This window comes from Grammomys surdaster, unplaced genomic scaffold (assembly GCF_004785775.1).
Source record: "Grammomys surdaster isolate TR1022 unplaced genomic scaffold, NIH_TR_1.0 144, whole genome shotgun sequence".
Classification (NCBI taxonomy): domain Eukaryota; kingdom Metazoa; phylum Chordata; class Mammalia; order Rodentia; family Muridae; genus Grammomys; species Grammomys surdaster.
In genome coordinates this window covers 49609-75511 of record NW_021604602.1, presented here as the reverse complement: position 1 = coordinate 75511, position 25903 = coordinate 49609, and the positions used below count along the sequence as shown (strand labels likewise).

At 47.5% G+C, this 25903-nt stretch overlaps 2 protein-coding genes across 2 annotated transcripts; both read right to left on the bottom strand.

Moving 5' to 3' along the window:
• Positions 1-271: 271 nt before the first annotated feature.
• Positions 272-7759, bottom strand: LOC114618717 (serine protease inhibitor A3N). Its single transcript, XM_028764499.1, has 5 exons — positions 7631-7759; positions 5174-5827; positions 3199-3472; positions 2132-2282; positions 272-1187 (listed from the first exon to the last, which is right to left on the bottom strand). The coding sequence occupies exons 2-5, from the start codon at positions 5808-5810 to the stop codon at positions 993-995; spliced, it is 1257 nt and encodes a 418-aa protein (XP_028620332.1). The 5' UTR covers positions 5811-5827; positions 7631-7759; the 3' UTR covers positions 272-992.
• A 10111-nt stretch (positions 7760-17870) lies between these two features.
• Positions 17871-25415, bottom strand: LOC114618730 (serine protease inhibitor A3C-like). The gene is made up of 5 exons (XM_028764529.1): positions 25324-25415; positions 22529-23174; positions 20533-20806; positions 19456-19606; positions 17871-18363 (listed from the first exon to the last, which is right to left on the bottom strand). Exons 2-5 carry the CDS (start codon positions 23160-23162, stop codon positions 18178-18180), a joined length of 1245 nt encoding a protein of 414 aa, XP_028620362.1. The 5' UTR covers positions 23163-23174; positions 25324-25415; the 3' UTR covers positions 17871-18177.
• Between the last annotated feature and the right edge of the window lie 488 nt (positions 25416-25903).

Below are 25903 nucleotides of genomic sequence, written 5' to 3'. Positions count from 1 at the left end.
TGAAACCTCAGGAACAGACTCTCAGCTTGGTGAAGGTTGGTTGTCCCTGTGGCATCAGGAAACTTGGAATATTGTAATGTCTAGCTGTGTGTCATGGGAAAAATGACTAGGCTTCTCTGTGCCTCAGTTTCCTCATCCATAAAAGGACTCACGATAGTATGTAGGTCAAAGGGCCATCACAGGAGTCACAGATTATGAGTGAAAATCGCTATGTCCTGGTTGTCATTGGAGGCCACCCTCTGCCAACAGGAGCTAAGAGAATACTGCTACATTCAATGCAGTTACATATTTATTGATCCTTTGCTCCTGCCTCTTGATTTTGGTTGGTGGTGTTCATCTTTTGTGTGAGGCTGGTCAGCTGGGAACTAAAAGAAAGGCCACTTTACTCTAAGTAGGAGTGCCGGGGGGAGAGGATCTGGTCTGACCACCAGGCCCTATGCATCTGCAGAAGTGGGGGCTCCAACTCTGTGCCAGATGTGGACAAGGTCAGGAGACCCTGCAAGGGGCAGTGGGTAGCAGAGCCTGGAAGAAGGAAGAGTGAGGCAGACCTGGGCACCAAGTGGTCCCAGATGCTGCAGGTAGACACAGGGCAGCAAGTTTTCTTCTTGGTCCTTGTGGGTTGGCCTCTTAGCTCGCATAGTTCCATCAAGACAAACAACGCTGAGGGGAGACCTAACCAGAGCCTAAGTTGGGACTGAGCCTGTGTGCTGGGGCTCAGGCTTTTGGGTTGAGGCAGATACAGGGGACAGAGCAGGGGCAGGGAATAAGACAAATTTCAGGTTCAGGAACATGAGCTAGTGCTGCCAAGAAGTCTTGGAGCAAGGCACTGAGCACCCACAGGCGTCTGTGCATGAGGTTGTTACACCGTCATGTCTGATCTAGGCATGCTACAGCCAAGCAGAGCATGGAAGCCAAAATACACATGGAGACCCACAGACAGGCTCAATGCCTGGCTCCTGGAAAAAAGTGCCAACACTTAGGAAGCTCTAGTCTCATTTGGGGTTGGCTATCTTGGCCATAAAGGGCGCAATTTCAGTTTCTGTGTCAGAGATAACCATCAGGAAAGGTCGGTTGAAATATACAGTCAGAGGGTCCAGTTTTCCAGACAGTGGGATAACTTTGACTCCTGTGGCAGCAGCTGCTTCTGTGCCTGTCTCAGCCACATCCAGCACAGCCTTGTGGACCACCTGTGGGGAGAGAAACACATCACTCAGTGGAGACCAGGGAGGGCAGAGGAGGGGTGTGGAGCAAGCAGTGAGTGCTGGCCTTATCTGCTGGGGAATTTCTCTGTTTCTACCATGAGCCCTACCCCTGACTTTTCCAAGTCTCTGCTCAGGGTGTGAGGTTAGGCACACTCTGGGTCTGCTTGGTGTCTAAATTCGTGCTGCCCTCAAACTGACTAAAACAGGAGGACAGGAGCAGGCAATGCTTGGCATCTCCCCACAGGCAGCCTCTCAATAGCCCCACAGGGAACAGCCAGTGTGCTGGCAGCCAGTGCAAGATTCAGCATCCCGCCTGCTCCAGCATCCTTGGGATATACAACAGCAACACACAGGGCAATGCTTCATATTCCCTGACAGCCACACCCTGCTGGTACAGATCTGAGCCCCAGGCGCTCAGTAGGCACTGGGGAGGACATTAAGCACCTTCAGGCAGTGCACGTAGGAATGTATTATGAGGGTGTAAGGCATCTTCTCTCATATTCCTTGGATTCTCATCACAACTGTCATAGATCCCTTGTTAGCATCTTTACTGCTACTATTCTGTGTGCTGGTAAAGAAGTACTGTCCCAGGCCTGGAGTGAAGAAGCTGAGGCTGGACATGCTTTGGCTCGGCAGCGGACTGTGGGTGGCACCTGCAGTGCAGCACAGGTTGGTACCCATGGTGATCTAACACCAAGCACAGGTACTGCCCCACCATGGGCTCTTGGGTGTGATTATGTTCAAGGGGTAGAGGACAGACTGGCTGCATACTCTCAGCAGGAGTAGCTAGGGTGTAATCAAGCTCTCCCAGGCATGAAGGAAACTGAGAAATGCAGGTGTTCTTACATATGTACCATCCTCACATACTCAAATGGCCTTAACCATCCACATCCAGGACCCAAGCTGAACCACTCCGTTTATTGTCTTACCTGAGAGACTCTCAGGTTCTTGGACCCTGTGATCCCAGACAGGTCAGCCTGTGTGGAGAAGAGGTCTCTGATGCCCAGCTCTGAAAGGACGTCCTCCAGGCTGTACTCAGTGGAGATGGAGAACTTGGGCAGGTGCAGTTCATCTATCATCCTGAGAATGAAAGAGAAACGGGGTCACTGGTGTCTGGCTCCTTCAATCCACCTCGTAGCTGGGGTTCCTCTCCATAGACAACTCTCTCACTAGAGTGAAGACCTCTATCAACTCATGACTAGACAACTTGACTTTGCTCTTCCTCATGCATTAATTATCCATCAGGGCCTAAGAGTGTGAACAGTGGACAGAAAACCTGACTTGGTCCTGGCTGTTCCTTGACTGAGAATGCTTTCCTCCTAGATCCACACAGTGCAGCCCTTCCCTGTCATGCTGGCACTTAGACATCACCTAACGAGCCTTCCATTTAACATAGGACACAGCAGCAGGCTCCAGTGTTCCTTATCTTCTGACACGCCCCTCTCCACCTCACCACTTCTTACCATTAACTTTCTAATAATGTTCAGCTTAATTCCCACATTCCTTCTCTCTCTTCCTCAATTACAAGAAAGCCCATAAGGATAAGAACTCTTGTGCTTTAGTCTCTGATATACTCTAGGGGTCTAAGTCAGAGCTTGGCACATAGTAGGTCTTCAAGCCATCATTCCATGTGTGGTGAATGATGACTGTTGAAAGGAAGCGATAGCTCCTCAGGGCTGAGCTGATCTCCTGTCAACCACAATTCCCTCTGCCTTCCAACTCATTTGAGATTCTGTGTAACTTATAGCCTGTTAGAGGGAGGAGACCTCAGCTCCTTGTTCTAGCTGATCTCATCTTGTGAACAACAAAATCTACAGCAACTCAGGGCCCAAAAGACATAGTCAGCAGAAGGAAATTCAACTCAAGATCACCTGTCCCCTGGGGACTCTCCACCATTACACTGGGTACTACTGTGACTCTGAGGTACAGGGACACTGGCCATCAGGCAACAGCAGGACAGGGATAAAAGACAGTTCTGGGTCCTGAGGACATGCACCTGGGCTTCAGAGAGTTCTTCCACTTCCTCAGGGTCTCTGGTTGCAAGCTGGCTTCCACCTGCTGCATCTTGCCCTGATCAGGGAGGATGAAGAGGGCGCTGGCATTTCCTGTGTACTTCAGCTCTACCACAGTGCAGGACAGCTCCTCATCCCGGAAGTAGGGTGTCCTCAGATCCTCAATGCTCATCATGGGCACCTTCACGGGCCTCCTTTTGCCCACATAGAACTCAGACTTGAATGTGTCACGAGGGTCGAAGGGCGTCTTCCATTTGCCTAAAGAAGGAACAAATCATCAGATTGTAACAGCAGCAGAGACACGCCACCTCCTCCTCACTTAAGACCGCTTCTGAGTTGTGACAGCAATCCATGCACCTTTGATCACTCAGAGTGTCCCTTAGTGTGACATATGCTGAACTGGAAAACCCCAGGTATTTGTCAAGCTGCTGGCTATGAGCGTTGTCTCCAGGCTTGGTTTGGAAGAGGGAACTTTAAAACCGCAGCCTGGCTACTTGAGCTCCTGACACAGTCAGGGACCTGGGGTGGAGTGTGTAAGAGAGACCAGAGTGAAGGTGGTGAGAGTGGACCCTGGGGAGAGTTGAGGGTCCTGTCTTCCTCAGGGAGCCATGTCTAGAAGGCAATGGCTTGTGGGACAGGATTTAGGGGAAACAGAACAGCACGGCCTGAGTTCTCCCATATCTTGATCAGTTCATAATCTCATACATTGTGGTTAAGACACAAGTAATGAGTCCTCATCTCACACATGGGCTGGGACCACCCCCCAAAACTCCAGGTTCAGCTCAGGTTTATCTCAGATTCCTACTATGTGCTTCCACTACCAACGTACACTGTGGGACTTATTACAGAAAAGGCTCATGGGAGAAGTCCTGTGTAGTAATTGCCAGCAGGGCTCTTCACTAGCTTTGGGCTATGCTACTTTTTCTCACTCTCTTTTATTCAGTCCCAATTTCCTTCTTTTTTTTTATTGGATTTTTTTATTTACAATACAGATGTCACCCCTTTCCCCATTTCCCCTCCTTAGAACCCCCTATCCCATCCCCTCTCCTCCTTTATGTTTTTATACCATTTTGATTACATGCATGTATTAAGGTCAGTTCTAGGTTGAGGGTCTAGCAACACAATAGATGCAAATTGTTAAGGAACAAACAATACAATTAACACAAATAGTCAAAGAAAAAGCAAGGCATTAAACCCTATTACGTGAACACTCCTGTGATCACTGTTTCTAAGGGCTTATCAGGATAGCCAAAGTATCTGAGCCTACTTCCCTGTCCCAGCCCAAGGTCAAGGCAGAGAACCTTTGGGGCTGCTTGGCAAGAATCTGACATGGGTCAAGGACAAGGAAATGGGCTGCTTGGCAGGAATATAACGTTGGCCGAGGACAAGGAAGTAGGGTTCAGGCAGGAATCTGACATTAGGCTAGAACAAAGAAGTAATTTCAGCAGGAATCTAAATCTTAGGCTAGAACAAGGAAGTAGGCTATTTCTCTCTTAAGATTAGGGCAGTCAGCCTCCTCAGGGCAACAGTTTCCCATTCCACCTAGACCCTACTAGAGACAGAGGTTTTACAGCAAGGATGGACATTTCCTACAGGAGCATGTTCGAAATGCCTGCAGTGGGTAGCGTGAGGAACTCTGTCTCTGTAGGGAGTAGCCATGGCTTCTGCACACTCCAGTAGGACTGGATATGTGAGCTATGGCATTCTGCTAATAGCTAAGTTTAAGTTACAGCCAGATCAGCCTTCTTAGATGGACAGATCAGGGGTTATGTTGACTATGTACCATGAAGCATAACAGTATTAGAAAACCCCAGAGGAAGAGTAAGGGCTTTGGGTACTAAGAAGTTAGGTACCTATGTCTACAAGTCTTAGAGCATCTCCTTTTCAGCTGTCATCTTAATGACATAGACACCCAGCCGAGATTCCTTCCCTCCACTCCCAAGCAGTGACCACTCTCACCATTAAAGTAGATGTAGTTCACCAGCACCATGGACGTCTGCTTCTCCAGGTCTGAGATCAGTTCCTTGATCTTCCCCTGGGTCTCCTTGCTCACATAGTCATTGATGAGCTTTTTGGCTTCAAGAGGCTGCTGGAAGTCGGCTGTGAAGGCCTCAGCCTGGTACAGAGCCCTTGCCTTCTCCTGGAATTCTGTCAGGATCTGAAGGCGCTTTTCAATAAACATGGCGCTTCCTATATTGATTTGCACCTGGTCCCTTGGCTGGCTGAGCAGCTGTAGGAGACGTCCAAAGCCCCGGTGGATGTCTGCCTCAGAGATCTCTGTGAGATTGAACTTGAGACCTTCTAGAATCTCTTCCATGGTGTTGCCCTTTGCTCCCAGGGAAACAACAGCCAAGGCAGCTGAGATACTAAGTGGGGAGAAGACAATATTTTTATCTGGATTCTTCAAAACCAGCTTCTTGTAGAGGCTGAAGGCAAAGTCAGTGTTGATGGAGGCCAATGTGAGACTGTCCACTAGTGTCCCATTGTCTTGGTCTTCTTGGACTGCAGTGTCCATTCCCAATGTGCCATCTGGGAAGCAGAGGACAGCAGGGCAGATCCCGGCCATCAGAATTCCCAGAGCTGCAAGGAAGGCCATCTTCTCTGTTCTCCAGGCTGAAAGGAAAACATCCTTTGAGTCTGGGAGGACCAACTGGTGCTCTGACCATCTCCTAGTTCTCCCATTTGGGGGGGGGCATTGTATCCTGCTGTGCTGCTCTTCCTGCCTCTGGGACTGCTCACAGCAATTGCTCTGGACACTCAGATGGCAGAAGGACACCATGTGTTCCCTACTACCATGTTGGAAGTGCTGTTTCAGAAGCCAAGTTTCCTGACAGAGAATCAAATACTCAGAGAGTTAAAGGGATATTCCAGGGTCAAAGAGCAAGCCAAAATAGAAGCAGGGGATGGGTTGAAGCCCTGTCTGTTCAGCTGTTCAGCAGTGTGTTCGTTCTCTCTCTCTCTCTCTCTCTCTCTCTCTCTCTCTCTCTCTCTCTCTCTCTTTCTCTCTCTCTCTCTCCAGACATCAGGAGCCTTGGAGCAGTAATTAGCACAGGATCTATCTTATCCTTTTCGTGGCAAGTCTGCAAAATCTCAAAACTGTGGCCTACATCCAGAGAATGTTTCTGAGAGTGTGGATGTCAATTGAGAAGAAACACTGGAGACATCTGGTGCAGTGCCAAAGCCTTGAACCCTCCGAGAACAGGTATTAGTAGGATGAGTAGGGGAAGGTTCTCCCAGCCCTGCCAGGGAACCACATGGTGGTTTGTACCTCAGGCTTGGAAGGCCTCCTGTTGGGAAGAAGAACTAGCAGTGTCAGTCCTTGACACCTGAACCAGATTTCATGTTGACTGTCAGAATGGCTGTGTGGTAGCAGGCAAATGGGTGGACTTCTCTGTGCAGCTTGGTGAGGGGTCCAGGTTACCTTATTGGTAACCTTACTGTGGACATTGGGAGTGTAGGGAATGTCTAGGGGTCCATCTCTCCTATATACACCCAGAGTGGGGGCTACAGGCATCCTAATGGACACCTGCGATCCTGGTAAAGAACATCATATACCTTTAGCCTCTGGCCATCTGTACGTGTGTCCAAAGGTAGATGAGTGGGAGGCAGAGGAAGAAGAGAAAGGGGAGAGCAGGAGTTTGGGGAAAAAAGGAGTGAGAAAGTGGAAGAAAGATGGGCAGGGATGTAGAGGAGGGGGTATTAGGGAGAGGAGGATGGAGCCATGGGAAGATAGGGAGAGACGGGGAGTTAGAAGGACCAGAGGAGGAATGTTGTGACTAAGCCACTTGCTCCCATCCCTGTGACATGCCTGCAGATGAGTCAGGGATTCAGAGTGATGCAACTGTTTCTTTGGAAAAGCACTAAACAATGTTTTGTGCCAAAATTATTTCCAGAGAAAAGAGGTTGCTCAGTTCGCACGGCAGGAAGCATGGCTCGGCGACTGAGCCTTCTTTGCTGCCCTAGTTGAGGATGAAGTCCCTCGACTAGGCCAGGAGATCTAGGATCTAAGAGGGAAGTGAGATCCCAATGCCCCGGGCATCTCCTCTGTGACGTGAGCAAGACAGAGCTGCCGCCTTCCCCAGAGTGACTGTGCAACAGTCCTGTCTCACCCTAGCCATGACGGCAGCACGCATTCTAGACAAAGTCTCAAAACGTCTGCCCTGTGGAGTCAGAAAAGCAGGCTCCATTTACTCTCCATGAGCATAGACCACAGCATCTGCATTATCCATAGGCAAGAGAAACAGATCAGAGAGAAGATTTTATGAACTCCAGATATGCTCCCTGATTCTAACCCAGTATCTCAGACAAAGCCCTTGCCCCACCCCCACAAACGTAGGTTGTAGGCCATAGCCAGTATCACATGGTACTGGGAAGATTCCTTTTTCTGTCCCTGGAGAAAGGAATCCTGGGCATTACCTGCAGAGCTGATACCAGCCAGCTGCCAGCCTCTGCAGTAGCTGACTCCCGATGTTCAGGATTGCCACTTGGTTGGACTGTTGTTCTCCCCAGTGAACAGTGATGCCTATTTATTCCCACCAAGGGCTCCTCCCTCCTCTTAGGAAATGCTGGCATGGACAAGCTGTGCTCTGTGCTCAGACTGGAAATGGACTGACTGGATGATTTCTGGTAACATGGATTTGTAGTCTCTAACAGAACTACCTACTGATGGGAAAATCCCCACCTCTTCTCTATACAAGCCTACTGATCTCCTGGACACGTCTTCTGTTTATCAAATGGATCAAAGTCAGTGTGGAAATGGGGAGAAGTCAGAAGGAAACCAGAGTGCATGACCTCTGCCCTACTTGTCTTCAGAAAGGGCTGCAGCTAACATTTGTCCTGGAATTTCTAAGTCTTTTCGGAAGGAACAGAGTGACTCTATGTCCACCCTATCATTTTCTCTAGGGAAACTTACATGTTAATAAACACATGCTTGATGCTGACAGAACTTGTCTATATCTATATCCATCCTGTCAGGAATGGCCGTATCCTAGAGACTTGCTCTCCCCTCTTTATGCCTCATTCCTAACCTCCCTTTTGGGCAGGAATATCATGGCCAAATCACACGTTTCCTTTTTCTCACTGTCATCCAGCTCCTTCCAGTAATTTTCCTCTCCTCAACTCTGAAAGCCTGTTTGTCCACTGACTCCTACTAATGCTTTACCTTATTCTCTTCCACACTCCCTCATTGAGCCCAAAGCACAGGACACCTTTTCTCTTTCACAGGGTTCGCATCAGCACCCCCCATTAAGATCTGACTCCAGGACACTACCTTTATCCCTATACCACCCTGCACAGGGTTTAAAACCTCACATACAGCACTTGCTTAGTAAAGGTGCTCTCAGGCATACTCTTTTAGCCTGTATTATCCCTCCTTTGCCTATCCCAAAACCTGATGGCTTTTACTGCCCATGCTCAGGAGGACCTCAGCATCATCAGTGCCCCATCCTTCTTATCCTATGCTCAGAACCTCAGCATCATCAACGCAGACTCTTCCTATCTCATGCTCAGGACTCCAGCATCGTCAACGCAGACTCTTCCTATCCCATGCTCAGGACCTCAGCATCACCAGTGCCCCATCCTTCCTATCCCATGCTCAGGACCTCAGCATTATCAACACAGACCCTTCCTAGTCCCCCAGTGGTGGCTAATCTTCATACTAGACTTTCTCACACTCTTCCTCTACTTCTCCCTTTACTGCTGTAGATTAAGGACACTTCCATTATCTTTCCTCAACACCCAGAAAGCAGGACCTCGTCTTACTTGTATTATCTGCCCTAGGGGATCTTAGTCCCCATTACTTCAACCAGCCTCTGGCCACTGACCTTCCTCTCAATCTGCCTCCCAGAAGATTAAACCAGTGTGTAGATGACCTTATACCTTATACCCCTCACTCTGTTGCTCTGGAGCAGCATTCAAAAACCTCTCTTCTTGGGGCTGGAGAAGTAGCTCAGTGGTTAAGAACACTGGCTCCTCTTCCAGAGGCCCTGAGTTCAAGTCTCAGCAACCACATGGTGGCTATCTGTAATGAGATCTCTTCTGGTGCATTGGAAGACAGTGATAATGTACTCACAGAGACAAAATAAATGAATCTTTAAAAGGAAGATGTATTTATTAAAAACAAAAGAATTTCTCTTCTCAAGACCTCCGTCAGGAGGAATGAGAGGACTATTAGAGCCTACTAGTTTGAGACCAAATGAGGAACAATAAACATTGTAGGTTAAGGCTTTTGTATGTAGTTAAGAGAGTTGAGAATATGTGTCTTGTGCAGGTTGAGGTTTCTATTTGTAGTTGTAGAATAAAATCCTCTTTGTCCTGTGCTAAGTCCTTGTAATTTAATATGAGACCAAAACGGGAAAAGAAAACCTTGCAGGTTAATGGTTCTTTTTCAGTTGAGACTGCTAAGAACAAAGTCCTATTTGTCTGCCCTATGTCTGTTTGCGCCACCTGCCCTGGATGTGCTTGATCACATGTGTGCGGGAAGCCATGGCAAGGCCTTCTTCTTGGCTAACACTCATCCTTGGCTCGCCTATCTACTATTCTTTCTGCTTACCTTCCATGATTCACTTGTCAGTTCTCAGAACTTCAGACAAGACCTTCTAGCAACCCACCTTAGTAACCCTTCCTCCTGACCTTTAGATTTGGCCAACATCCTGCTTGAGAGATGTTTTTAGAACCCCTGGTAATGGCAAGGCTTTGTGAGAACAACAGGTATAACTTAGTTAGACCCCCACAGCTGCAGCTAGCTTCTTCCACCTGCAAAGCCCTCTTTCCCTTCCTACCTCTCCCCATATCCTGTTTTCAGAGTATATAACCTGTGTGAACAATAAAATCTTTGTCAGCTTGATCAGACTTCTTGACTTGCTTTGCCTCCTTATTTTCTCACGCATCTCAGTCCTCTCCACAGGGTCTGGGGGGTCCCACTTGATTTGTCCAGCTGGACTGGACACATGTGGGCAAGAGTTACTTGGACAGAGAACATGTCAGGGTGTATGCAGGCGGTTCATAGACAGGAAAGATGTCAGGATGTACACTTGCCCCTAATTTCATCTGATGGGAAATCCAGTGAATTTTGCTATTTTAACCTGCTGCAAAATGTGACACAGGGCCACTTTCTGGGAACACAGAGATGGACCTGTCCAAAGCCCATCTGCCTCACAACTATGTAATTATTGTGCCATTACTAATTTTTTCAATTAGTTTTAATTTGTGGTAGTGGTTTTATTGTCACATGGATGGATTAATGGTTTCTGTTTGCCCTTACGACAGTTAAGAAGTTCCTGTTTGTCTTGTGTTAATTCCTTGCAAGTTAAAATTTTTATTTGTAATTAAGAATAAGATCCTGTTTCTTAGATTTTATATAAACTGCAAAACATGTGTTTCAACCTACACTAAACGTGTGACCTCATTCACATGATGTATATTTTCCCTCTTGTTCCTTCCCCTCTATCGTATCTTTCTAACAGTGTATGACAACAACCTCTCCCTTGCCCCTGTAAACAGTTTATGTCTCCTATAAAGAGAGTTCAAGAGACCAGCAGGAATTGTTCTTTCAAATCCCGACTTAGGGTGAGACAAGCACCTACCCAGTCCTGGGTGTACTCCCAAATACAGCTTGCTTCAATTGGACAATTGTGGGTTTGCTCTTTTTTCCTTGCAACTCTCAGGTTTAACACTATTCAACAAAAGGCTGGAATGTTAGGCCCAAACCAGAGACCCCAAGACAGTGATGCTGGAGACAATGCCCTAAGAGAAGGCCTTTGGCTGGGTCCACAGAGACCTAAAGGCAGATTTCTGTATCTTAGATCCCCTAAGGTGAGTTTTTCTTTATCATGAACCACTTTGTCTTAGTCAGTATTCTCTTGCTATGAAGAGATACCAAGAGCAAGACAAATCTTGGAAAAGAGAACACTGAGTTGGGGGCTGCTCATGGTTCCAGAGGCTCAGTTGATTACTGTCATGTTAGGGAACACGGTATGGTACTGGAGAACTAGCTGGGAGCTCCATTGTGCTACACAGTCTGAGAGAGACTGGGGCAGGCATGAGATATGAACCCTCAGATTCTCAAGGGTTTATCTAACCTAGGAATGTAGTCTCACCACCCTCAGTAAAAATGTCCTCACACTCTCCACCCCTGTCTTCTAAACTATTTCCTTTCCACTTTTGACTGAGGAAATTAATCTTTCATTGTCTACTGTAGGCATACATTGTTTGTAACATACTTTTAATACGGGTTCAACCTCTTCTTTAGCCCACCACCCAGCAGAGGTAGTGGAAGAGAAAAGTCTTTATGGTATGGGGGTAGTGGACCTGCTCAGCAATAGTTCTTTGGGGTGAGCTCAGTCTTCTTTGGCAGCAGTTCAGTCCCACAGCAAACACCAAATATGACTCAGCAACTGGAGAGCAGTCCTCTACCTCTAGGCAGCTCCAGACCAGTCCTTTCTGCAGGCAGACACCAGGCATGAACCGGCAGCTGAAGTTCGATCCTGAAGAAACTGCAAGGCTTGCCAGCCAGATTGAGGTGAGGCCAGGGAAGCAGCAAGCTGTCTCAAGAGTGTGTTATCACAAGTTGAGCTCAACAGTGCTATGTAAGGAGAATCTACACATGTGTGTCCTTAGCTAAGGCAGAGCAAACCAAACCAAACCAAACCAATGCTCCGTGCTCATCTCCCACTGTCTGTGGGGTCATATTTACACTCCTTCATCACGGGTTCTTTCACATGTTTGCTATAGCCAAACATCCTTTCACCTGTGTCTGCTTCAGGAAAATATCCTTTCATTTGTGTCTGCTCCAACAAAACGTCCTTTCACCTGTGTGTTCCAGCAAAAAACTTTTGACACAGTTGATTTTCAAAGCAAACCAGTAGTTTCCACTTAAATCTATTAAATCAGAAATACCTTTCTCTAAGACAATGCTGTTGTTCCTTAGGCCCCACCCATAGTCTAGACCTGTATGTAACCATCCTTAAGGCTAAGTAGGCTCCTAGAAGGGAGGTAGGAAGTGTGGTCTATGGGGAGGTGCACTGCTGCTGTGGGGTCTCCACCAAAGAAGACCACTTGGATGTTGGATTAAGCCAGTAGAAAGTCTTTATAGCTGGATGGAAACTACATTAGGTGTTCAGGATGACACTGTATCCCTAATCCTTTCTCAAGGTGAACTTCTAAGCAGAAAACCCATATCCTGGGATGACATACTTCAGTGAACAAGAACATTCAGCCAGAATTAGAACGATAGAAACCAAGAAGAAATGTTTTTACTTTTAGAGACTTCTCTCAAGCTGTGGACTTTGATGGATAGATCTTCTTCTCATTTTGGTTGGTGATGCTGTCTGCATGCTGAACTTCATGGACTGACTGAAGCTTCCTCAATGGATCAGTCCTGTAAAGGTCTGGGAGCCTCCTGTGTTTTGGCGACTTGTTAAAGGATGCTACTAAGGAGCTCAATGAGTGTGCTAGTTGTCTTAGTTAGGGTTTCTATTGATGTGATAAAACACCATGATCAAAAAGCAAGTTGGAGAGAAAAGGGTTATTTGGTTTACACTTCCACATCCTTGTTCATCACTGAAGAAACTCAGGACAAGCAGTTAAGCAGGGCAGGACTCTGGAGGCAGGAGCTGGTGCAGAAGGCATAGAGGGGTGCTGCTTACTGACTTGCTTCCCATAACCTTCTCAGTCTGATTTCTTACAGTACTTAGGACCACTAGCCCAATGATGGCCCCTCCCACAATGCACTGGGCCTGCCACCAAAATCAGTAATTAAGAAAACGCTTCACAGTCTTGTCTACACCCTGATCTTATTGAGATGTTTTCTTAAATGGGGTTCCCTCTTTCTGATGACTCTAGCTTGTGTCAAGTTGACATAATCTAGCTAGGGATCAATTCAGTGAAGCAGAAGGCTGGGGAATTTGTGTGGGAATGGATTTTTAGAGTATGGGGTAATGGTGAAAGAAAGATAAAACTGGATCATACTGAGATTATTGATAAGGGCTCAGTTAGTAGAGATCCTAGTTTAATTGGGAAACTCATACAGTTCAAAGGTACCAATTTAAAAATATGGATACCTGAAGCATTTGTCCAAAGAATTCCTACTGAATGGGGGTTGGAAATGCCTAATACTCTTCAACTTAGTGCTGATGAAGGGTTTTTTTAATGCTCAGAAAAATTACAATGCTCCAGTAGATATGCTTTGTAAAACCAAATCATTTTCAGCGGGAAGGCCCGGAGGAGACACTCTTCAGTAATCTTGTAACATGAATAATGGGAAGAGGGACACCAGCACATTGGAAGGGCTTTGTGGTCACTCTTTTCCTATGAGAGACCTGGAGTTTGGAGACAGTGCTGCTGAGCTGGATGAATTCAGTGTTATGGGACCCTGATGTAGCAGGGGCCAAGTGGGTGAACTGAATCAGCAATGTCAAGGTGATCTTAGCTCTCATAATGAGCAGCACAGACAAAGCAATGTCTTAAGTGATCTAATGCACAGCACAGGCAACGTGATTTTTATAGTTGTATGACTCATATTGACCATTGGTACTGGCTAATTAATTTTGGTGTTTCCAACAATGAATTCTGTAAAAAGCAGTTTATTTGATCTGTATAAGTAGAAAAAAAATTCTCAAACAAATAAAAGGCTCCATTGGATTGCAGCAAAAACCAGTCTTGACCTACGAACCAATTTCTAGACTTGAGCCAGTTTTCAGGTCTAGGAGCCCTTTTATGATAGGATAGCCAGATTTCCCGGAGTAAGGACTCTGATAAAATCTCTACTGTTCACCTTTCTCTAATCCTTCCCCAGGGTGACCTGATTCTTTTTACAAGGGTGACTGTAGTAAGAATTTTGGTTTCTTAAAAAAACCCCAGTTATGTTCTGTCTAAATATTTTTTGTTTTAACCCCAGGTGTGGGATATGAGGCTGCTTCAGATTGTCCAGAGCAGTTGACTATGATTTGTCTCATGCTCTGGCAGGGGCCTGATTCTGCCAGCTGAAGATAGTTTATGTTTGGAATTCTGAAGGTTCTTGAGGGAGTATATATATGCCAGGGCCCCGAGAGAGGCAGTGGCTTCTTCCCTTGCCAATGCTGATTTTGCTGTTTGCTGGATTGCTAGATAGTCTGATGACAAAGACTGTACTTTCACCTAGGTACCTGACACCCTTAATCAGCAAGAAGTAGGCTAATGAGATCTATGCCCCCTTTCCCTTCTAACAATTTTTGTCTCCTACCTAGTGTTGGGGGTGGGTTGGAAGGGATTCGAATAGAATAATGTTTGAAAGGGATGTAGAGGGATAAGAACCCAATAAAATAGCCTAAAATATGCCCAGAGGTAACTGTACACTGGAGGAAAGAAACAATCAGACTTTCCTGAGTCTATTGGACATTTGTTTTGAAATGACAACAATTCCAAGAGAACACAAGAAACGTGTGGCCCTCCAGTTAATGTAGGAGCTGAAGGAGGTGATTAATGGAGTTTTGGCTGAAATCTGACTCACAGTGGGTCCCTGAACTCGTCTTGTGGTTATATCGCTAGTCCCCAGAATGTACTTTGAAGTCGTCAGAATTCTCACATTGGAACCAGGACCCATGGCGTGAGGGCTACTCGATTGCAAAGGCTAAGTGAATGCCTTTAGATTTGTCTCCACCTGGAAAAATAGTGAATCAAACGCAGTATCTCAGGGTCAGTGTTAGTTGGCCAATTTGGACTCTAGAGACAGCCCATTTCTCACTTGAATGAGCTACTCTGCCCATTTATCAAGTGACCTGGAGAGATGTAAGCTTTGTGTAGGGCTGGGTCAGGAGAAGGCTCTTTAACAGGTACTGGATGCTTGGGTAGGCTGGTCCTGAATAAGGTCATTTTAGAGGAATTCTGAGTGCTTGTGAAAAAATAAAACAAGAATCTTGTGTTCCCAGTTTTTTTTAGAAATCACATAAAATTGTTCTTGGATTATGCTTGTATTCCCCTCCCAGATGCAGTAGACAGGAGGGGGTTTCCTTCTAATTGTTCTTTACATCTGACTACTGACGTTTGTTTACATACCTCTATGGAACAAAACATATCTTGCCACATGTGGCTTCTCCTTGTGATTGTACTCTTCCTCAGGAGACTCTTCTTAACACTCAGAGTATAAATTGGCTGATGATCTGAATAACATTGACTATTACATGAGACTTTTGTCTGCCTCATTTTTAGGCTCTATTCTCCCAGGTTGTACCATTTACTAGAGTGGTTACCCTCTATGTTACCCTGTAACTTGAGCTGCCCATCATGAGTTGGGTGTTTTCTGACCCATCAAGTTATAAAGTAGGGCATGCATTGCAGTGAACCATTATCAAAAAGAAATAGTATACATGTCATCAGACCCATTCAGGTCCTGAAGGCACTAGAAAGATATATAAAGAAACTGCCCAAATACCTATGGTTTCTACTCCATTGACAACGCTGTCTACTGCCAACCATATGACCAAGATGTGTACTCTATGACTGAGGCAGTCAATATTAGGCCCTGTTTTACATATGGCTCTGCATGTTATGCATGTACCAGCCAGCCATGGACAGATGCAGCATTGTTACCCAGCAGCCACTTCCCAATGTTAAAATAGTATAAAATAGACATTCAGCACCTGGAAATCAAGGAATCATGCAAGAATTTCCCAGGCATATACTCTCAGTGAAATGCAGTGTTTTTGGGCACCTATTCTCCTCCACCACAGACTGTTATCTTGACTGCACACTGGGTCTCTCCCTGTAGAGGATTCATCACCAAGCAACAGTTGATTGACAAGAGAGGAGAAATCCTCAATGCCAAGGGAATGAGGAGAGGCAAACCCTGATATATAGGTCCTAGACAGCAGAAAAGATGGACTCAAGTTTGGCCATAAGTTCTAGAACCAGCTCGCTGAATGGAGGTGCATTCAGCAGCAGGGTCCTTAGGTATCTGGGCTGAATCCAGGAAGGATGGAGGGATACAGCTGGGACTTGTCAGCACTCACGGAGTGCCTGTGACTGTGTCCCAGTCTCATGGTGGTGCCTAACAGACAGACACATTGGGAAGTCTGTTGGAACATTTGATGGTTTCAATAGCTGAGTCCTCTTCTTTCATCTCATGGCCATTAAGGAAGGGTATTTGATTGCTGACCGGGGGTCCAGAGTGTGGCCAACCAGGCTCTGCTGACCTTATTTCTACTACTCAGTGGGTGTTTTCAGGAGCCTTAAGAAGTCAACCAATCTCCACCTGAATGTATAACGGTCCCTGTCCATGTATACATGTCCCAGAGGATTCTCCATGAACAGCAGGTGCCCCAACCCAAATGCACCTTGACCTCCTCTCCTCCTCCATGGAAACAGCAAGCCAGCTCATCCCTTGAGCTGAATCATCTGCTCTCCTATCCAACTGTGTCCTGATGTTCCCCGAGACTTCCCTCAGTGGCAATCCTCACCCCTCACAACTCAGTTCTCTGCACTGTAGCCTCACACAGTACCTTTCTCTAGTGAGAAACTTTGTCTAACCCCTCCAGTGCTCCCTGTGGCTTTGAATTATTCCAGAATCCTCAAGGAGCCAGGCTCATTGCCACCCTGTGGCCACTCCTACCTCTTCCACTCCACCATCACTCTACTCTGTTGTTCCAGACACCCACCCCCCTCAGATCCACAGAAGTGGCTCCATTGTTCTTTGCCCTGCCCTAAATATTCACTCTCTCATCCCCCTTTGCATCCACTTTAGCATAGATGTCACCTGATCCATGGAACATTTGGTTCTTCTCTGGGAAGTATTAGAGATCTGTTTCATCATCCACCTGTTCACCGCAGAAATGTCTCATGAACAGAGTCATAACTTGGGCAAGACTGTTCCTCTGGCATCAGGACACTTGGAAGAGCATTCCACCAACCATGATGTCTACCTGTGTGGTCATGGGGGAAATAACTAAGTTTCCTTGTGTCTCATTTCCTCTTCCATAAAAGGAGCAGTTAGCATGTAGATCATAGGGCAATCACAGGAGACACAGAGTGACAATATTTCCTAATATGTTGTCACTAGAGGAAACCCATTCCAACAAAGGCTGAGGGAACACTACCTGGGCACTTTCTTTGCAGGTATATATTTATTGATTCTTTGTTCCTACCTCTTCATTTTTTTTTCCGAGACAGGGTTTCTCTGTATAGCCCTGGTTGTCCTCCAACTCACTCTGTAGACCAGGCTGGTCTCGAACTCAGAAATCTGCCTGCCTCTGCCTCCCAAGTGCTGGGATTAAAGGCATTCACCACCACTGCCCGGCTCTACCTCTTCAGTTAGATTGGTGGTGTTCATCTTTTGTGTGAGGTTGGTCCACTGGGAACTTAGAGAGAGGCTACTATTCTGCCCTGAGTAGGAATGCTAGGGGAACAGGATCTGGTCTGACACCCAGACCGCATGCAGAGTTTGGGCTCCAACACCGTGCCAGATGTAGGCAGGGTTAGGGAACCCTGCAAGGGCCACTGAGTGGCAATGGCTGCAGAGGGGAAAGCATAACCTAAGAGCATGGCACCAGGTGTTCTCAGATGCTGGGATGACATTCAGTGCAGTAGGTTCCCCTCTCAGTCCTGGGTCTGATTCTCATGGGTTAGCCCAGAGGCTAGCATAGTCCCATCAAGACTGTGGAAGCCGAAAGCAGATGTGCTCAGAGCCTATACTGGGAATGCATGTATTTGACAATGCTTAGGTTTGGGGTATGAACATGTAAAGAAGCGTCACCAGGGAAGAAGAGTCAAGACAGATTTCACGTTCAGTAACATGTGCAGATGCTCCCAAGAGGCCTGAGAGCCTGACACCGACAATCCAAAGGCTCCTGTGCATGTGGGAGCCACAGAGATAGTTGAAGCCATCTTTGCAACAGCCAATCAGAGCATGAATGCCAGGATGTATACAGACATCCACATGCAGTCTCTGTCCCAGGGCCCTGGGCAGAATCATCAGAACTTGGGGAGCTATAGGCTCACATGGGGTTAGCGACTTTGGTGATAAAGAGGACGGACTGACGATCTTTGTTAGTGATAACCATCAGGAATGGCCTGTTGAACCGCACAATGGTTTTTCCAGTACGAAAGACAAATCTGACGCCGGTGGCAGCAGCTGCTTCTGTGCCTGCCTCAGACACATCCAGCACAGCCTTGTGGACCACCTGAGGGGGAGAGAAACACATCACTCAGTGGAGACCAGGGAGGGCAGGAGAGGGATGTGGAACAAGCAGTGAGTGCTGGCCTCATCTGCTGGGGGATTTCCTTGTTTCTTTTCTGAGCTCTAACCCTGGATTTCCCAAGTCTCTACTCAGAGCGGGAGATGAGGCACGCCCTGGGTCTGCTCAGTGTCTGAATCTGTGCTGATCTCAAACCACTATGACAGGAGGACAGGAGTAGGCAATGGCAGAAGTTTCCTCACAGGCCGCCTCCTGACTTCTTCAGAGGGAATAGCTAGGGTGCTGGCAGCCAGTGCAGGATTCAGCCTCTCTCCTGCTCCAGCCTCATTGGGATATCCAACGGCAATGCACGACTCTTGGCTTCATGTTACCAGACTGCCATGTCCTGCTGTTACAGATCTGATCCCAGGGATCTGAGTAGGCCCTGAACAGGACATTGGTGACTGATGAGCTGTGCACCTAGGGATGTAGTATGGGGGTCCAAGGCATGTCCTCTTCTATTCTTGGGGTTTTCATCAGACCTGCCATACAGTCCTTGTTACTACTTTCACTGTGAATATTCTGTGCACTGGTCAAGAAGCACCTGTCCCAGCACTACAGTAAAGAAGCTAAAGCTGGAAGTGATTTGGCCTGCAGTGCATTGTGGGTGGTGCTGCAGTGTATTGTGGGTGGTGCTGCAGTGTATTGTGGGTGGTGCTGCAGTGTATTGTGGGTGCCCCTGCTGTATATTGTTGGTGCCCCTTCAGTGTATTGTGGGTGCCCCTGCAGTGTATTGTTGGTGCCTCAGCAGTGTATTGTGGGTGGCCCTGCAGTGTATTGTGGATGGTCCTGCAGTGTATTGTGGGTAATCCTGCAATGCAGCACACGTTGGTATCCATGGTTCTATAAAGCAACTATAGGCCCTTCCCCACAATGGTCTCCCAGCTGAGCTTATGTACATGAGCTAGAGCATAGACATTTATAAAGGAACTCAGAAATGTAGGTGTTCTCACACATGTACCATCCTCACTTGCCCACATGACCTTCACCATCCACAGTCAGGACCCAAGGCGAAGCACCCTGTGTTTCTTGTGTTACCTGAGAGACTCTCAGGTCCTTGGCTCCTGTGATCCCAGACAGATCAGCCTGTGAGGAGAAGAGTTCCCTGATGCCCAGCTCTGGAAGGACTTCCTCCAGGCTGTAGTCAGTGGAGACTGAGAACTTGGGCAGGTAGAGTTCATGTATCTTCCTGAGAATAAAAAAAAAAGGAATATAAGAGTCCCTAGATTCTGTGGCCCCCATAATCCACCATTGGGTCTCCTCTCTACAGACAGCCCTCTCCCTAGAGAGAATTCGTCTTCCCAACCATGCCTAGACGACTTGAGGATGTTCTTCCTAATGCATTAATTATTCATCAGGGCCTGAGAATGTGAAGAGTAGACAGGCAACCTGACTTGGTCCTGGCTGTTCCTTGACTCAGAATGCTTTTCTCCTAGACCCACAAATGCAGGCCTCCCCTGGCATGGCTATCCTAAAACATCTTATAATGAGCATTCTTTTTACAACTGCACACTGCATCAGACTACAGGCTTCCTAACCCTTGGACACTCCGCTTCTTTACTTCAGCCTGTCTCACATCTTTAACCTGCTAAATGATGCTTAATTTAATTTTCCCTCCTACACTATTTCTTCCTCAATTACAAGAGGAGCCCTCAGGGTAGGTTTCTGCTTCAGTCTCTGATATACATTCAGTCTACATCAGATGGCTCATAGTAGGTCTTCATGTCTTATTTGGTGTATGGTGAATGATGACTGTTGAGAGGAAGTGATAGCTCCACAGGGCAGAGCTGATTCTAAGAGCCCATCTCCTGTCAGCCACAATTCCCTCTGCCTTCCAACTCATTTGAGATTCTGTGTAACTTACAGCCTGTTAGAGGGAGGAGACCTCAGCTCCTTGTTCTAGTTGATCTCATCTTGTGAACAACAAAATCTACAGCAACTCAGGGCCCAAAATACATAGTCAGCAGAAGGAAATTCAACTCAAGATCACCTGTCCCCTGGGGACTCTCCACCATTACATTGGGTACTACTGTGACTCTGAGGTACAGGGACACTGGCCATCAGGCAACAGCAGGACAGGAATCCAGGCCAGTCCTGGGTGCTCAGGACATGCACCTGGGCCTCAGAGAGTTCTTCCACTTCCTCAGGGTTTCTGGTTGCAAGCTGGCTTCCACCTGCTGCATCTTGCCCTGGTCAGGGAGGATGAAGAGGGCGCTGGCATTTCCTGTGTACTTCAGCTCTACCACAGTGCAGGACAGCTCCTCATCCCGAAAGTAGGGTGTGGTCAGGGCGCTAGTTTTCATCATGGGCACCTTCACAGACCTCTGCTCATCCAAGTGGAACTCAGATTCAAATGTAACACGGGGGTCAAAGGGCGTCTTCCATTTGCCTAAAGATGAGGCAAATGATCATGTTGTAACCACAGGACAAACACTCCACCTCCTTCCCATTCATGCTCAGCTTTTGAGTTGTGACAGCAATGCATCATCTTCAGACACTCAGAGTGTTCCTCAGTGTGACATACGCTGAACTGGAAAACCCCAGGCATTTGATTAAGCTGCTGGCTATGTGCGTTGTCTCCAGGCTTGGTTTGGAAGAGGGAACTTTAAAACCACAGCCTGGCTACTTGAGCTCCTGACACAGTCAGGGATCTGGGGTGGAGTGTGTAAGAGAGACCAGAGTGGTGATACTGGAGACAAGGGAGAGTTAAGGGTCCTGTCTTCCCCAGGGGAACCATGTCTAGAAGGCAATGGCTTGTGGGACATGTTTCAGGGGAAATAAAACAGCATAGAGTGAATTCCCCAATAACGTGATCAGTTCATAATCACCTACATTGTTTGCTAAGACAGGGGTAGTGAGTCTTCATCTCACACATGGGTTGTGACTGTCTCCACAAATCAGATATCAGCTCAGGTTTGTCCCAGTATTGTAGTTTCTGTCCCTACTACCAACGGACACTATGGGACTTGAGAGTGAAACAATTCCTTGTTCTTGGCATCTCATGGTCTAAACATACATCCGTCCTCACACCAAGCAGCACTTGAGCTGTGTCCTGGGGAAAGCTGAGAGAGTCATGTCCTGCAGTCTAACCCTTCAGGCTGACACTCTGTTTCCACCATACCCAGCCCACAGCAGCTCTGGGGCCTTCCAGCCGTCCTACTCCCCTGTCCTCCTGTCCTTCTGTTCTCTTGTCCTCTGGTCTCTTGTCTATATTTCTCTCCATTGTCATCTTGACTTTCTGTCTATAGCCCAGGCCTCCCCTTCATCTACCCTGGACTAACTAAATCATCCCCAAATCCACTGCAGGCCCGATTACATCATGACTTCTGTCAGGCACAAATTTCAGGGCTGTCACTTTGCTCCCTGTGTCTACGAGGCAGGATGTTGTGGGGTAGGATCTCTGGATTTCCTCCCCAGTACCATCACCTGTAGCATCTCCATCTGAGTCTCCATCTATCTTGTACCCAGATCTCATCAGACCCCTTGGAGCCGGGGAATGTGTCTTGGGAATTCTGACTTTTCAGCTAAATGTCCAGTTATTTTACAAAAGCAAAGTTCCTCAAAGCAGTCAGACACTAAACACAGAACACTGCCTGGCTGACACTTCCCCACCTCTAATGGCTCTTACTCAGTCCCTGCTTCTCCATGCCCAGGACCAGTTAATTACAGAAAAAGCTCAGAGGAGACGTACTGCACAGGGACTGCCCACAGGGCTCTTCACTAGGTGTCGGCTTTGCTACCTTCCCTGTTCCAATTACTGTCTCTAGGCTCCTTATGATCAATAAGATTCCAGCTCACCTGGAGACAGACGTTCTCCAGCAGGTATGGACATCTGCTATGGACTGGGCATGTGAGGTATTCTGCTTGTAAGTAAGGTTAAGTCATAGCCAATAAGCAGCCCTTGTAGACTGAGAGCTCAGGGATTCTCTTGAGCATGTACAGGAAACATAGCCAGTGTCCATAAACACCTCAGAAGAGGAGACTGGTGAGTAAGAAGTAAGGTACCTATGTCTCCAAGGCTTTGAGCATCTCCTTTCCAGTGGTCATCTTATAGCACAGGAACCCAGCCAAGATCCTCTCCCTCCACTCCCCAAGCAGTGACCATTCTCACCATTAAAGTAGATGTAGTTCACTAGCACCATGGCTGTCCTGTCATCCAGGTCTGAGATCAGTTCCTTGATCTTCCCCTGGGTCTGGTTGCTCACATAGCTGTTGATGAAGTTTTTGGCCTCAAGAGGCTGCTGGAAGTCAACTGTGAAGGCCTCAGCCTGGTACAGAGCCCTTATCTTCTCCTTGAACTCTGTAAGGATCTGAAGGCACTTTTCAATAAACATGGCGCTGCCTGTGCTGATCTGTTCCTGGTCCCCTGACTGGCTGAGCCGCTGTAGGAGGTGCCCAAACCCCCTGTGGATGTCTGCCTCAGAGATCTCTGTGAGATTGAACCTGAGACCTTCTAGAATCTCTTCCATGGTGTTGCCCTTTGCTCCCAGGGACACAATGGCCAAGGCAGCTGAGATGCTAAGTGGGGAGAAGACAACATTTTTATCTGGATTCTTTAAAGCCAGCTCCTTGTAGAGGCTGAAGGCAAAGTCAGTGTTGCTGGAGGCCAATGTGAGACTGTCCACTTGTGTTCCATTTTCTTGAACACGCAATGCAGTGTCCAATTCCAGTGTGCCATTTGGGAAGCAGAGGACAGCAGGGCAGATCCCGGCCATCAAAATCCACAGAGCTGCAGTGAAGGCCATCTTCTGTGTTCTCTGGGCCGAAAGGAAAACATCCTTTTAGTCTGGGAGAATCAGCTGGTGCTCTGACCATCTCCTAGTTCTCCCACCTGGGGAGCAATGTGTCCTGCTGTGCTGCCCTTCCTGCCTCTGGGACTGCCCACAGGAGGTGCTCTGGACACTCAGATGTCAGTACTATATCATGTGCTCCCTTCTACCATGGAGGAAGTATTGTTGCAGTAGCCCATTTTCATAGTAGAGAACCAAGATCCAGAGATTTGATGGGACATGTTAGTGTCACAGGGAAAGATAGAGTAGAAGTGGGGGATGGGCCTGAGCCCTGTCTGCACTTTGCACTTGTGCCACCTCCAGCTGCCCCCTCCTTAGGTTGAACTCTAGAACCTTGGAACAGTTTTTTATCACAGGTACTATATTAGCCCGTTGATGACAAGTCTGAGAAATCTTAAGACCCCTGAGTTTATTTGGTGAATGAAGCTAAGTATGGGGAGGGGTAGCTGAGAGGCAGCAGGAGATACATTTCGTGCAGTGAGGAAATCCAGGACCCCTAAAAACCAGCAGTGGCAGGACACACAGGAGAAGGTTCTCTCAACCCTGCCAGGGCATCATACGGTCCTTTGTACCGCAGGTTTGGAAGGCCTCGTGATGGAGCGGTATCAGTCTCTGACATCTGGACTAGATTTCATGTTGGCTGTGTGGTAGCAAGCAAATGGATGGACTTCTCTGTACAGCTTGTTGAGGGGTCCAGGTTACATTATTGGTAAGTGGCTGGCTTACTGTGGGCATTGGGAGTGTAGGGAATGTTTTGGGGTCCATCTCCTCTATAGACAGCCAGAGCGGGGGCCACAGGCATCCTAATGGAGTATCGTTGAAAGCTTGCAGTCATGGTAACCATGGCTATCTAACTTTAGCCTCAGACCATTTGTCCAAGTGTGTGGACAAAGGTGAGGGTGGATGGTAAGTGAATGAGAAGAAGAGGAAGAAGTGGAGAGAGGGGAGAGGGGAGAGGAGAGAGGAGAGAAGAGAATGGGGAGAAGTGGGAAGACAGAGGACGGAGAAGAGAGGGGAGAGGGGAGAGGAGAGAGGAGAGAAGAGAATGGGGAGAAGTGGGAAGACAGACGATGGAGAAGAGAGAAAAGAGGGGAGAGGAGACAGGAAAGGATGAAAGGGAGAGGAGAGAGGATGGAGGATGGAGGGAAGAGGAGGGATGAGGATGAAGAGGGGGGAGAGGAGAGAGAAGGGGGGAAGAAAGAGGAGGGAGGAGAGAGGACAGAGGAGAGGGGAAGGGAGAAGTGGGAGAGTAGAAGTTTGGAGAAAGGAAGGAGAGAGAAATTCAAAAAGAGAGGCAAGGAGGTAGGAAGAGGGAGGGGTAGGGGACTAGAAGGAGGGAGAGGGAGAGAAAGCAGGAGAAACCAAAGGGAAGAAGTCTGGGAGAGAACACTAAAAGAGCATATAGGGCTCTGGAGGTAGCAGAGGAGGGTGTGTTGGCTCTAGGCCACTTGTCCCCATTGCTGTGGCATGACTGCAGATGTGCCAGTGACCTCAACAACTTGGCTGCCTTTACCCTGTGCTTTACTTTCAGACTGATGCAATCATTTCTGCAAAGCACTAAACAATATTTTGTGCCAAAATTATTTCCAGAGAAAAGAGGTTGCTCGGTTTGTACGGCAGGAGACACGGCTCACACCTTCCTGAGCCTTCTTTGCTGCCCTAGTTGAGGATGAATCCCCTCTGCTTGGCCAGGAGATCTGGAATCTAAGAGTCAAGTGGGGTCATAACCCCCTAGTCATCTCCTCTGTGAAGTGAGGAAGACAGAGCTGTCTCCTCATCCAGAGTGACTCTGCAAAATTCATGTCTCACCCTAGCTATGACGGCAGCACGCATTCTAGACAAAGTCTCAAAACGTGCCCACTGTGGAGTCAGAGAAGCAGGCTCCATTTACTCTCCATGAGCATAGACCACAGCATCTGCATTATCCATTGGCAAGAGAAATAGACCAATGAGAAGATTTTATGAACCCCAGAAATGTTCCCTGATTCTAACCCAGTATCTTAGTCAAAGCCCTTGCCCCACCCCCACAAACATAGGTTGTAGGCCATAGCCAGTACCCCACTATCCTGGGACGATTTCTTCTCTGGTTGTGGAGTCAAGGAATTGTGAGCATTACCTGCAGAGCTGATACCAGCCAGCTGCCAGCCTCTGTGATAGCTGACTCCTGATATTCAGGCTTGCTGATTGCCTGGCCTCTTGTTCTCCCCAGTGAACACTGATGCCTATTTATTCTCACCAAGGGCTCCTCCCTCCTCTTAGGAAATGCTGGCATGGACAAGCTGTGGTCTGAGTTCAGATTAGAATTGGGCAGGCAGGATGATTTTGGATAACATGGATTTCTAGTCTCTAGCAGAACTACCTCCTGATTGGACAATTCCCACCTCGTCTCCACACACGTCTACTGGATCTCCTGGACATGTCATCTGTTTATCAAATGCTTCAAAGTTGATGTGGGAAAGGGAGGAAGTCAGAAGCAAACCAGGGTGCAGGGTCTCTGCCCTACTTGTCACCAGGGAGGGCTGCAGCTTCATCATCTAAGTCATTTCAAAAGGAACAGTAAAACTAACGAGAAAATCCACTAGCCCTTCTTTATACAAATATTAAATTTGCCTAAGAAGAAACTTAGAGAAACAATGTCCCACACAATAGCCACTAATACTATGAAATATCTTGGTGTAACTCCAACCAAGCAAGGG

Bases quoted from the DNA above. Each gene is read 5' to 3' on its own strand.
- LOC114618730 (XM_028764529.1), bottom strand. From the start codon at position 23,162: ATGGCCTTCACTGCAGCTCTGTGGATTTTGATGGCCGGGATCTGCCCT. The intron at 20,807-22,528 runs GTGAGAATGGTC...CCTCATCTTTAG, and splicing joins GAACTACATCTACTTTAATG to GCAAATGGAAGACGCCCTTT. The intron at 18,364-19,455 runs GTAACACAAGAA...TCTCCCCCTCAG, and splicing joins AGGACCTGAGAGTCTCTCAG to GTGGTCCACAAGGCTGTGCT.
- LOC114618717 (XM_028764499.1), bottom strand. From the start codon at position 5,810: ATGGCCTTCCTTGCAGCTCTGGGAATTCTGATGGCCGGGATCTGCCCT. The intron at 3,473-5,173 runs GTGAGAGTGGTC...TTCCTTCTTTAG, and splicing joins GAACTACATCTACTTTAATG to GCAAATGGAAGACGCCCTTC. The intron at 2,283-3,198 runs GTGCATGTCCTC...TTTCATTCTCAG, and splicing joins AAGAACTCTCTGAAGCCCAG to GATGATAGATGAACTGCACC.